Raw genomic sequence first — 13,955 nt, forward strand, 5'->3', positions numbered from 1 at the left:
TCAGTTCCACCCACACAGTTCTTGATCTTTTCTTTATTTCCATTCTCCCTTCCTTGCATCATTTGACTTTTCCAAGCAGTTTCTGTCTCTGTTAATCATATTCCTGGTTTGTAAGTTTATTATTTTAATGATATAATAAGATCCTTTTGCAATAAAGAAAATTCAGGAAGCTTGCAGTGAAGTCGAGATCTAATGTGATTGTAGCAATTTTGCAAAAAAAAAAAAAGCTAGCCTCTTGAGGTATATTATTAAAGTATATACAGGCATGACAACTACAGGATTCGGATTGTCGCGTAAGTGACAAGTGAGTGTGGCTTTCTTCTGGTGAACATTTAATGCTCAGAAAGCTAGTGGAAATTGATGCACAACTGTCTGCAGCTTGCAATGTGTTCTGTGTGGTGCTTGGAGTGTTTGACGTGACTGAAACCAGGGCACAGGCTGCTCCAGGGGAGAGTCTCGCCCACCCCTGCATTTGGCAGGCTGAGCAGAGTGATAACAGCCCATTCAGTCTCCTGTTTGTTTTGTTGTGTCAGTTGCTGAGCAAGAGGATTCTTCCTGAACAAAACTGATTCCACATCATCTCTTGATGGGCTTGGGTTGAAGTGTAATGGGTGCTGGAGATGCCTGGAAAATGTCTGAAGAGGCACTCTGCTGGTATATAACTAAGTGGCATTTTCCAGGCCTGAAATAATCTGTCTGTATAAAGTGCAAAATGCAGGAGCATGACTTTCTAGAGGTGCTTGGGGATGTTATTTTCCAAGGTGCTAAACTGTGGCTGTTCAGTGATGCTGAATATTGTCCCAAAATGATTAATCTCGGAGGAAATACTCATGTTGCAGACAAGGAAAATGAAGGACGTCAGGAGTGATTTATGCAAGGTCAGGAGACTAGTGGCCCAGAGGAGGAGAGGGCTTTTCTACAGCCGTGCAGGTTCTTTGGAGGGATGACTTGTTCCTGGTGACAGGTGAACAGCTGGCAGCGTATGGTGGGTTGACCTTGGCTGGCAGCTTAGCCCCGTGCAGCCACTCACTCGTTTTCTCCCACAGCAGGACGGAATAGGAAGAGCAAAAGCGAGAACACTTGGGAGTTGAGATAAAGACAGTTTAATAGGCGAAGCAAAGCTCCGTATGCAAACAAAGCAGCAAGAGGAATTCATTCACTACTCCCTATCAGCAGGCAGATATCCAGCCACTTCCTGGGAAGCAGGGCCTCAGCATCTGTAACAGTTACTTGGGAAGGCAAACACCATAACCCCAAACATCCCCCCTTTTATCCTCCTTTCTCCAAGCTGTTACTGCTGAGCATGACATTATATGGTAGGGATATCCCTTTCATTGATTTGGATCAGCTGTCCTGACTGTGTCCCCTCCCAGCCTCTTGCCCACCCCCAGCCTACTCATTGCGGGGGCAGAGTGGGAAGAAGAAAAAGCCTTGATGCTGTGCAAACACTGCCCAGCAACAGCTAAAACATTGGTGCGTTATCAACACTTGCAGTCACAAATCCAACACACAGCATGATACAGGCTGTTAAGAAGAAAATTAACTCCTATCTCAGCCCAACCCAGTACACAGCTTTATTTGTGTTCAAGTAACATGTGGACCAAGCCTTTCAGATGGGTGGATATGCAGGAGAGGCCGGGAAAACAAAATAGTGGCATTTCAGGAAATGAGTGGTGTGGCTCTCAACCCTCCTGTCTAGTACTTGCTTTCTGAACCCTGGAGTGTTAGTCTGGTTTGTAAGATGAGGAAAAGTGAAGTTTTCCACACTGGTGTTTGTGTGAGCTGTGTGTGCTCCAGATGCCATAGTGAATGAAATTCAGGTTGGTGAAGGAGAAGGTAATATGTTCCTGAAGTTCAGGGTCAAGGTGATCCTTAGCACTGGTGTTAGAGCCATGAGGAATTTAGCCCATTATTTAATTCCCTGATTTCATAGTTCTTCTGATAGTAACTTGGTAAGAACAAAGGAATAACGTGAGCAGCTGAGACTTCTGAAAAGTGGCAGCTTTTTCTAAGCCCTGGACATTCAGGGAAAGGGCCAAGTTTTAGCATTGCTCTGATGAGAAGTAAAACTTTGAATTGTCACCTGTTTCTTGGTGATAGAAGATTACATATCCAGCTGACTTCATTTTTGCAGGCTTGTTTGCTAAGAAGCAGCAGACACCCAAGATGCAGATGATCCTGCACAGTCCCAAGAGTATTATCTACCCTTCTGCTACCACATTTAGAGCAGGGCTGCATATGCCCCAAGATGTTTCCAGGTAGTTACTGAACGTTTGAAGTAGGAATGCTGCATTACATTTTCACGTAATACCCTGAGCTAAATATCCTGCTGCGCACTGTGAGTATAGTGTGAAGATGCTTGAAGCCTTTGTTTAAACTTCAGACCTTTAAACCTTAGCAGCTTTTAACAGTGAACTTGTTTATGGCTGGCTTTAGTTTATTTGAAACTGTTGTTGACTGATGATTAGAGTTAATTATCTAGCAAATTGGACAGAGTGGAGCAGTGAGCGAATCTAAGAGGAGCTTTTGTGACAGAAGCTCTTTTTCTAGTGTAGTCTACAATATGGTTTAGTTCAGATGCTCAGCTGTGTACAGCCATGAGAGGGGAGGTGTGACACCCGCTCGTTAGGAGTCTGATCTTGCCTACACTGATGTAAACACAAGCTGCTTTGGAGTGTGCTAGAACTTCTCCAGCTTTATTCTGGAAGGCAGGGTAGAATCTGGTTCCTAGTCTTTCGTTTGCCTTTAAAGTGGGTTGTGTCTTAATGATGAAGAGAGATTAGAAACTTCAGATACGATTTATTTTAAGTATAGGAATAAGTCTCAGTAGTGAGCATAGAGCCTTTAGAAGGAGATGCAACATATTTAATTTGGAACAAATTACTGCCAGCCCAGTTCAACTAGCTTTGATAATGACCAAGCTAATTTCTGATGGGGAGCATTGCTTTGGAGGTGGTGAAAGTGGGATCAAGGCCAACAGAAGTGCTCTATGAGTGGTATTCAGTCTAGAAAAATTACATTTTGTTGATGAGATCTATCTTCATTGGCTTCCTCTCTGACTGTCAGTACTTTCTCCTCCAAGTTACTGTCTCGCCTGTGGGATCTGTTTGGAGATGACTGTGTATCAGCATTTTAATAATTATTGTTTATGCTCTGTTTGAAAAGTCTCTTTGCTTCTTTCCTGTGGAGTCTAAGGATATTTTTCTCATTTTGTTCAGCTAATAAAATCTCTGGATTTCTGGTGCAAAAGACTTGCTCAGTGGTCATGTGTGGCTTGGAACTATTGAAGGTTCTGCACAAGCTAGCTAGTAACAGCAGACTTCCTTAGGCTTAAATTTGGCATTTCAGTGCCAAACCTCCATAGGAAAACTTGCAGCAAATATGGAAAACTTACAAAAAAATACCCCCAAAATTATTCCAGGGTTCTTAAATCTAAGTATTATAATGTTAAAATCATGGCATCCTGTGAAAGTTATATTTGTTCTGAATTTAGATTTCTGTATTATGCCATATGCTCTTAAACATTCATGTGCAATGGAGAATGAAAGGTTGCCTGGCAGTTAAATGGCACGGGAGTGGCCCTGGAAGCAGTCCTTGCGAAGGCCTTGTAATGGCACCGATGCCTCCTGTGCCCCGTGCTTCACAGTATGCTGGATTCTTTTACCCAGTGCGTGTAGCCTGCAAGATTGCAAGATGGAGCTGTTTCTGAAGCAGACATACTGTGCAAGTTTGAAATTTTATTGGTAGAGGTGGGGTCGTAATTCCCTGATGGGAGAGAGTAAAAACTCACTATGCAAGATGAGGTTCAGCTTGTTTGTGCCCAGGCTTCCTCACTTGAGACTACAAAACGTGGGCATGTATTTCCTCCTGCATGCATGCACAAAATGCCATGTGCTGGTCAGCTGTGCTTCCTTCATTGTACTCGGTGTCCCCGGTTGTTCCCGTAGTGCCTCAAGGGGGGCTGGCTTGGGGTGCTTGGAAGGCATGCACACCCAGTACTGCTAGCAGTGGGGGAGTAAGGCATGGCGGGATGCACCATTGCTGAGGAGATGTGAAGGAGCACCAGCTGTTCTGGTTGCCCATGTCATTTGTTATCCAGAAAAGTAAATATTTCGAAATTGGTAAGGCAGTGAGACCTTGGGTAGTATGGATTACTGCATTATTAGATCTGTGTCTCATTTAATCTTTGGTGTCTTCGCTCAGGTTAGCGGAGGCAGATAATGCTTCCTTTGTAGTCATAGCTTAATCTGTGGCTGTGAGACAACGCCCTAGAATTCAATGCTTGCAAGGGTGATAGTGCATGTGGAGTGCTGGTGTTTGGTCTCATGGTCTCACTGTTGCTGTGCGGGGTTACTCCCCAGCACAGCTCCTTGGAATTGCAGGATACAACACTGCATAAGGTGGGCCTCAGGAAAAACATGCTTCTGTTCATCATAGTCAATGAGCACATGGAAGTCAAAGACAGCTAATGAGCACAAATAAACCCGAATGCTTAGACAGTAGGGTCACAGAGCCTTAAACTCTACTGGCAGTGGCTTCATCTACATACAGTTTTGCTTCCCCCTACTGTGGTGGCACGGTGGGGGGCGAGGGGGATTCTCTCCTTTCCTGAGAATTGTACTTGGAGAACTGTTTGAGATTTTTTTTTTTTTCTTCCCTTCTTCTAAACTCTATGATTTGAGTCTACAGCAGGACCTCAGCCAGAGCACAGAGCTCTGAGTAGCACTTGTTGACATGCTTTATAAAAGCCGGACATCCCAGACTGGCCTAGCCTATGATACCTGGCTGGCATGCTGGGCTGCAGAAGTACAGGAGAAAACTGTTCCGTGTCAAACTTGAAGATGACTCCATTGTAAAAGCCAGGATGTTCTAATCAAGCTGTTTTGCCGCTGTGCATTTGACCATGTGGCTTAAGGTTAATTGGAAAAAATGCCTCTGTATGTGGCTCAGAAGGTTTTTTCATTCTGACCTTGGTCTTTTTCTCCTTATTTTAAAGGACTAGCTGTTGGTCTTGGCATTGGGGCATTGGCAGAAGTTGCAAAGAAGAGCCTTAGACCTGAGGAACGCAATGGTAAGCCCTTCCTACATACCCATTCTTTTTTTCTCTCCCCCCGACACAGTTTACCTGCATTTGCAAGATTTTATTCTTTTGAAAGCTGGGACAGTGAGGCAGTCAGAATAACAGGGGGATGTGGGTAGTTCTTCTATTTTTAATCCTTCTCCACCTCCAGACTCTTCTCCCATCTAAGTATACTACAGCCTCACTACATAGACAGAGGTCAGAGGTATATGTGAGAGAATGAGCGAGAACAATTTTTTTTTAAGCTGTTCGGTGAAAACATGTAGTTCTGTTGGAACAGAAATTGTAGATGAGCCCATATGTCTGAAAGCTTTGTTAGTGGTTGCAGTCTGTTTGAAATTTAAGGATGTTCTGCCTAGGAGGAACTTGGAGGATGGCTGCTCTCTTTTGAGAGACAAAACACTTTATGTACATGTTAAATAGCAATTATCTACTTCCAGTATCTGTATTTTGCCACCTTCTAAAGGATTCTCATAACAGGTCAAAAGGCTGTGCTGTGCAAATTGACCTGATACTGTTTTCTTCCCAGCTTGTTTGAAGTTGGAGGTAAAATGTTCCTAAGTTGTACCTGGCCATGTCATGGTGGCTTTCTTCTAAGCTTATGTGTTGGTAAAATATGGTGGTACCGAATGGTTGTGCATGGGTGAATGGTTCAGGGCATAGAAACCACATGGCATTCTTTCCTAGAAAACATGAGATTACTCTCAAGCTTATGGCTCCATTCATTGTTTCTTATCCAGGAAAAGCTTTGGTGGGATACTGCAAAATGTGAAGTTCTTTGTTACAGTTATTGCAGGCTGTTTGGTCTTCAGCTGGTCTCTCTGGTTTGGCTAGCATGTTTGTTTAGATTATTTCCAGTGACTGGAGGGAACTGATGAAAGGGTTAAGCACTTGCAGCTAGAAGTAAAAATGAAGTCAAATCGTTCCTGGTTCAGAAGCATTGCTTTGAGATAATGACAACTGCTGGGTCCTTGTAATTTTACTCTGTGGCCAGTAGTATTCTACTACAAGGCCAGTTTGTGTCTTCCCCCTGGTCATCTTTGGGGGTGGGGGAAGGGTGGAGACTGAGATAGTGTGAACCTATTCCAGGAGGTACGGGAGTGGCTGAAAGCTGAAGAAATTTGGAGGGGGGAGAACCCTAAAAAAAACCCCAACCAACCAAAAAACCCCAAACCAAACCCAACACCCCAGCAGATGAAACACATTCCTGTTGGTGGGGGGACACAGGGGTAAGGCAGGGGTTGTGTGCCACCCAGGACACTTGTTAATACTTGCATCTTTGTATTCCCTGTACAACTAGGCAATGCAGAGCAGCCCAGCAGAGAAAAAGGATCCTTGGCAAAGAGTTGTTGTTACTCTCCATGACCTGAGGTGTTTGAGGCTGGGTGGGTTTCTTTGCTTTGATTTAAAAGCATGTATTCAGGCAAACATGGCCCATCCTGTAGAAAGTCCTTGAAGGCTTTTGCTTTCAGCGCTTGTGGTGTTTGACAAGTTGTTCATACCTGTTGGAAGCTGATGATTTGCTTTGCTTTTAACAGAGGAGGAATTGCACAACTGTTGGTATTTCTCTGCTTGCCAGATTATTTTCTAATTGGGCACACCCTAAAGTGAAAACATGAGCTTGCAGACCTGTGAAATTTGAGGGAATAACATGAGCTTTGTTTCTCTTCTTTATAGCATGAGAGAGGATTTTTTTTTTTTTTTTTTTCCCTTAGAGGGCAACAGATAACTTTTTCCTTGCAATAAAGCAATTGCACCTTTAGACTTTTTTCTTCTTGCTACCTATGGAAACCATTTCCCATGTAACTATAACTTGGTGCCAGAAACCTGCTCTACGGTCTGAGTCACGCTTTGGGAAGAGTAATTTTCTTGAACAAACCTTGATTAAAGAAGAAGGCAATGAGAAATGCCGACTTCGATGCTAGGCAAGGGAGTTAGAAAATGACCTGGCTTTTATTTTTAGCTGTCTTGCTTTTGTTCTTGTTTCCCCTCTTGCTGTCATGTCTGCTTAGATAAGAGCTTGGAGCAGCGGTTACACTGTAAAGGATAAGGGTAGTGGGACTGAGAATGGGCCAAGAGCAGAAAGCATTGAGGTGAGGCAGATGTAAAAGACTATTTCATCCCTCATACTCTCTTGGAGCTTCTCAGGCCAAGGACACAGGAAAGTCTCCAGTGACTCAGCTACAGTCTCTAGCTAGTGTCCTTGGATGTGTTTTCCACAGAATTTTACAGTGGTGGGTAAGGCTCCATGGATGAGAACTCCCTCCATGGGCTCTGCTCTGGCAGAAATGCATGGCAGAGGATATGTGCACAGTTCTGAGTCCAAGATCCCATTTTCCTACTGTTCTTCTGGCAGTATCAGCCTTAGCTGTTCTTAGGGGAAATCTCTTGACATAGGTACCTCTACATTTCTTTAAAAATACTTCTGCACCCTTTTCATGATTTCAGCTTGAGGCATTTGCATCCAAGTCTTCTGGCTGCCAGCACCATAAGCTCGGGCTAAGCCTTGTCTCTGAGAAGACATATTGTCCTGTTCTTTGGAAGATGGTAGGGGACGTCTCTTTCTCTCCCCACTGCTGCAATATTAATAGTAACATCTTGGCACTTCAAACTTAAACAAGTGGGATGTGTATATGCCCAAAGGCATGCTGAAGAATTTCGCACTCTCACTGGCATCCGGGGGTGACGGGAAAGAGCCTTCTCTTGGTTACCCTCCTCTTGTCCAGTCAGTACAAATGAAAGTTTCTTCACACCTTTAAAATGGATCTAGAAACATTCATCCTTCAGTCACAAAATTGCAAGCCAGAAACTCCTAAGCTACAAGTGATCCTAGTAGCGTGGCCTGTACTTCTTTCCATTGCTGTTATCAAATGGAGGGACCACAAATGCCTACTCTCTTGCATATTCTGTAGCAACTGCACTAGTGCTGATCTGTCTCTTCCTGCTCAATTTCCCCATCCTTGTTTAGTAGCCACAGGGCCCTTCTTTCCTCTCTGCTTCAGATTCTCTGTTTCCATAAACAAGTAACTTCTTAAGGGATTTATCCTAGAACAAAAAAGTCTGGTGCAAGAGTTTGTGAATTTCTCCCTTCTCCATCCAAGCCTGATGTTCTGGACATAAATTCTTTCTGCTGCCAAATTCCTGTGAGTAGGTGCAGTTTGTTTGTTTTTTAAGGGCTTGAGGGCCTAATGCTGCCCTCTTTAAGTTCTTTAAGTGGTTTGGTTCATCTTATTTCTTTTTAAAAAGAGGATGGCTGTACTTGATTTCCAGTGGGAATTTTCTTGGTAGGCTGATGTAGCTAATTAAAAATAACCTCCTTGGTCACTGGTGACCTTGATGGCAGTCTCAGTATTTAGAGTGTGTATCTAAGGTGCAAGGCTGACATGGGGTGGGAATGGGAGGGTAGAATAAACTTCCAGGAATAAAAATGAAAGAGTGCCCAGATAAATAGCTGCCATTACTAGTAAAGAGACTCTGGGTTCAAGGTCAACTTTGTAACTTATTAATGACCTGTACTGGGCCGTTCTACTAGGCACTGTGCAAATGCCAGGCTGGGCAAAGCCGTGAAGGGCTGGAAGCTGGCCTAGGTTTGAACGTAGAGTTGTTTTCTTATGAAAAAGAATTAACGCAATCTCCTTGAGTTTTCAGTCTGAAGTGCTTAGGCTATGTTCTCGACTCTTCCCTTGCCCCAAAGTTTGTGTGGCGGATGGTCCTAAAAACAAATACATGCCAATTCCAGTGGCTAGTTCTCCATTTGACAGTAGCAAAGGAGGTGGAAAAGCAGTGATACGGGTGTGAGATGCACACAGATTGGGAAGGGTTCATGCCGATTCTGGATTTGGAAAGGAAGACGTGGGTCAGGCACTCCTGAGGGCATCTGCCTCTGCTGTGGAAGAGCTGACAGGCTCCAGGCACCGTGGCTGCAGGAGCCTTCATTTCTGAAGTCTCCTTGTTGCCACAGCTTGTTTAGATGTGACTTCAGTTTGCCTCTTTTTCTTTCCCTGATGAAGTAGGTAAAAAGAAAAACAACTGTGATCTTAAGATAGGGAGGAAATTGTTTGTAGCATCAAAAGGTACCTGCATTCTTTGGGAGAAATGTAAACTTCATGAAAAAAATGTGCCAACTTTCAGTAACTTGTGCTGGGTTTTATCCCCACTTCCTTTCCACCTAGCCTTGGAAGCCTATGTCTATTTTCTCTCTGTTTTTTCTCTTCACTTGCCATTTACATAATCCTGCTTTTGACTCTCGCTTTCAAGTCACCTTCTTGTTCATGACCACTTTTAGCAAAGTACATAAACAAGCAACAGCTGATCACGTGCTGTTGGGCTGCCTGGTGATCAGGTAGTGCCCCTTTGGGCTTGACTTTAATGAGAAACACACCAGGAGAAGAGGATGGGGAGTGCCTGTGTTTGGCTCTTTCTCTGATAAGACTTAAAATTGTCAGGGTTCGTTGGCTTCTGGAGGTGACTTTAATCAGTAACTAACTCCTTTATCTTGCTGCAGACTCAAAGGAGGACGTTTGTGTGTGCAGGTGGTGTGAAGGAAGGTAAGGCTTTGACTCGGTAGTTTCCCTAGCTCCTGTGTGCCTGTATGTCAGAGCTCATACAAGGGTTCATTTGCCTCATCATTGCTAAGGACACAGAATTTTCCTGATGGGAGAGTTGAGAGCCAGAGCTCTGCTAGATGGCTCCAAGCACTCCATTCTCCAGAGCCAGCTTTTCAGGTGGGCAAAGCCACATCCTTCTGCCCTAGGCAGCTCTACCTATTCAGCCTCTCAGACTCCTTACATTCAGGATCCAGAGCAAAATGTGCTCTGAGGATTGCTGTGTGTGATGCAAATGGTGACTTCTGGGCCCCTCCTGCTTCTCTGCATCTTGCTCTCAAGAGCAGGATAGTTGTTCAATGTACTCCCTCCTGGTGTTTTTATTCCTCTCTCCTTTTCATGTCCATTCTTTACGTGGGACAGGGATTTGGACAGATAGATCATGTCCCACATGCAGTGCCATCTTGCTGCTCTCCCACAAAACAGGTAAAGGAAAGGAGGGGGTGAAGGACAGGGAAAGGCAGTGCTTGGCATCCTCTGTGCACTGCCAGTGGAGAGTTCAGTGGCATCACTTCTCTAGGGAAAGCTTTGTAAGCAAGCCAGCTGCTTGCTGGGGCTGAACGGTGTCTGTCGGATCAGTAACAGGCTTAGCGCCTCAAGAAGGTTGTATCAAGTTGTGTGAGCCACCAGAGTTTAGACAGCAGCTACTTCAGTCTGATTCTTGGTTCTTTCCCATCCCCTGGCCAGTCTGACCTCCCTCTGTATACCTTCCTGAGAGATAGCTAGAGATGGAGAGGATCTCTGGCTGCTGTAGGCACTACATGACACACCAGTAACTTCTATCTGCCTGAGATCATCTGGGCTGTTGCAGCTGCCATACCTTTTTGGGCCCTGCTTATTGTATATGTGGGCTTCAGCTGTTCTGTTCTTTGTACCCTTTCCTCTGAAGTGTTGAAAAAAAAAAATATGTAGCTCCAAGATCAGCATACCAGCTGTGGGCCCGGCAGCCTGGCTGTAAGACCTGACCTTCGTCCTGCTTTGGCTTTCCATCAGCAGGAGCTGAGCTGCAGCCCCAAGAGAAGTGGTTGGTGAGTGCCTGCCTGCCCCTTCTGTCCCCAGTCTACTGGGCATCGCCTGCAGAAGGAGTTTTGGGTTGCGTCTCCCAAAGGGACCACAAAATTGAGTCAGGGTCTCCTTCCCTCTCCCTTCAAAAAAAAAAAAAAGTGGAGGGGAAGTGCTTCTTATGCCACATAAAAACCACATTGCATACTTGGGGCTGTGGCACTGCTGTGTAGATGGCTGCAATGATTACTTAGTAAGCCTGTCAGACATCAGGCTTTACCCTTTCTGGGGGATGGGAATGTGTGTGTTTGAGTATGTATATTTTGGGCCTTGTTCTGTGCAAGCTGATGCTTGCATGACTGCTGATGGGAGTAAGGGCAGAAGGATATGGCCTCTACATGCAGTCAGAACAAGTGACTACTACATTGAGATGTTCTTCTGTCTACAGGCAGCATCTTTCTTAGTAGCAAGCTGACCGTAAGAACATGGCGAGGAATGCCATGCACGTGTGAGGATGTAAAAGGGAAAAAGGTTGGCAATCTTGACAACAGGAATTAATTTATCTTCCAGCACAATTGTCTAAGAAGAGCATGGTATCACAGATGAGAGCTCCTGCTGGGCTTCTCCTGTGAGGACTATCTCCAGCCTCCCTGGATTTGACTAGCTTGATTAACCTCATAACAGATTGTAAAATCTGCTGCTTTTTCAAAATGCTACATGCAGCCATGGTGTTTTGGGGTTATGGTGTTGGGAGAGTTTGTTTTGCCTGTGCATCAGGAGACAGTAAATTTCAGTTTGATTAGAAAATAATGTTATTGTGGACTTGGAGATGCGAAAGTTGTGTCTGCTCTCTACAGATGCCTAGTGCACACTCTGGATGTGCAATTGCACAGCAATATGTGTTTGTGTATGAATCTATGTGTTTTGGGCAAGAATTAGTGCATATGAGAAAGGAGGTTTGGTGCTGGTGTGAATCCCTGCTCCCACGCTAGGAAGTGCCAGTGTATTCTGTGTCTATCCCAGTGTGCTGTCAAAGCTTTTGACAATTCCTCCTTGCTGTGACTCACCCCTACTGCTCACTCTTCTGAGTCTATGGCTATGGTGCAGCCTATGGCGTGGGACTTGGGAGACCTTTACATAGCGTTTTTAGGCTGAGCTAGCTGGCACAGCGAGTTCAAGCACCAACATCTGCCCAGGATCCTGGACAGTTTGTGTAGCCTCCATGGATGTCTGTGCTGCTGTGACTTGCTGCTGTTCGCCCTCGAGCCACCAATGTCAAAGCACAAGACACGTGTCCAAGTGCAGTCGACGCCCCTGGGTTGCAGTGAAGGCACTGAGTGTAGTCCTAGTTTGATTTCTCTGGGGAAGGGCACATCTGTTGAATGTGGACTAACGCAATGGATTGAGCTCACTGAGGTAAGGATGCTCTTCATCCATACGTTTTCTCTCCCCAGGAAAGAAAGCAGTGATGGATTCCAGCCCGTTCCTGTCGGAGGCCAATGCAGAAAGAATTGTGAGAACGTTGTGCAAGGTCCGGGGAGCAGCACTGAAGCTGGGACAGATGTTAAGCATTCAGGGTAAGTGGTAGCATAGGTCCTCAGCTATCCTCCTTAGCAGTGCTGCCAGGTGGGGCAACTGATTTCTTGTGATACATGGTCAGCTGTATGGAATCAGTGTCAAGTTAACGTGGAGAGACTAGACAAGTGGCCTTCATGTGAGAGCAGTGATGGAGGTATGTTTGATTCAGTTCAGTCTAATCCCAGTATGAAATAACTAGATGTGTGCACTATCTACCACCACTTACCCAATGCCCCTATTGTGTCAGGCACACAAGTGAAATTGGTTGAAAATAAGGTGAATGCTCTCTGTGAATTTTAATGCCTGTGTTAAAAGCAGTTGTTGAGAAGCAGAGCTATATCATAGTCTGTACACAGGTGTCCTGCTAGGAAGGAGGAGGATGATGGCAAGAACACGATCCTGTTCTTTGTTCACCAAAAGTGGTCAAGGTTATATCCACAGCCCTCTCCCATTACAGCATGTTTATGGCTTACATGCTTTGTTGGCACTGAAGCTTTGCTGGAAAGGCCAGTACAGCTGATAAGATTATCAGGTCTAAAACACTTGTTTTCATCTTGAGGAGACTTCAAACTGGTACTTACTCCATTGGGCTCTGAAGTCACTGATCACAGGTGAAGGCATGAGTGACATCAGTGTCTGCACTGAACTGTTAAGTTACTCCTGGAAGATAGCAGGTGTGCTGAATTCAAACCTTATCTGGACCTGTCCACTTCGCCTTCCTGCCCAGCTTCACAGGGAAGGAAAGAACTAGCCAAAAATAGCTGTTACGCTTGTCTGGAAATAGCTTTCAAGATGTCACTGAAACTGAGTCAGTGTCTGAGTGTTTGAAGTACTCGGCTTGCTTGGCTTGTGCTTCTACTTGAATTTTTGTAGGTGTTGACTGATGAGGCTGGATCTAGTATTGTATTAAATAACTTGGGCTTAGCCAATAAAGCAAGACCAGCTCCCTGTTCCAGAGAGTCCTGATTGTGGCATTTCATCGTTCTTCATTTGCTAATCACTTGTTTTGGGTGCGTGCCAGGCTGATGGCAACATTAACAAAGCTAGGTGGGAGGCAGCAGCTGCTGTGTTGAAGGCTGCCACCCATATGCTGTTTTCTCACCTTCTAGAAACTGCCAGGTGCCAGTGACTGGTGGTTCACAGTGTAGATCCAGGAGGAGCTCTTGTGCTTCTTGCTTTCTGTGGCCAGTGCCTTGGGTATGTGGGGTGAGTGAGCCATGGCTGGAAACTAGCTCTGAAGTTAATCGTCTGCCATAGGTGGGGATTAATGTAAAATTCTTAAGACACTATTGAGTTGCACCTGATCTGTGCCCAGAGCCTGGTCACAACTGCCCTAGGCTTGGATGTGAGTGAAGAGGGAATAGCTGTGAAAGGCCAGCTCCGAGGAGCAGAAATGCTCTGGATTTTTGTCACTTGCCTGCTGTCTCCTAATGTTACTGAGCTCTGGCAGGAGTGTCAAACACTTGCCGATTGACTTCATTTGGGTGTCAAGAACATACAGGCCTTTAACAACCTCAGTGGTGCTGCCCAGCCCTCATTTGACTCTCGTGACGAGTGCGTGGAGTGCTGCAATGCCTGGTGAGAACGTAGGCCCCTGGTAACCTTGCTGAGGGACAGTAGTGGTGAAATAGGTTAGACACTTCCAACAGTGTGGAGTATCTGGTCCTTGGGCTGGCTGTTTGGACAGGAGG

General features: G+C 45.1%; 1 protein-coding gene across 1 annotated transcript in view; it reads left to right on the forward strand.

Annotated features, from left to right (window-relative positions):
- The window catches only part of COQ8A (coenzyme Q8A), a 48,599-nt gene that overhangs the window by 21,389 nt on the left and 13,255 nt on the right, over positions 1–13,955 (forward strand). The window contains exons 5-6 of the mRNA XM_072857065.1: positions 4,997–5,071; positions 12,141–12,263. Coding sequence (XP_072713166.1) covers positions 4,997–5,071; positions 12,141–12,263 — 198 coding nt within the window. The remainder of the gene's footprint in view (positions 1–4,996; positions 5,072–12,140; positions 12,264–13,955) is intronic.

This window comes from Ciconia boyciana, chromosome 3 (assembly GCF_034638445.1).
Source record: "Ciconia boyciana chromosome 3, ASM3463844v1, whole genome shotgun sequence".
In the NCBI taxonomy this organism is placed as follows: domain Eukaryota; kingdom Metazoa; phylum Chordata; class Aves; order Ciconiiformes; family Ciconiidae; genus Ciconia; species Ciconia boyciana.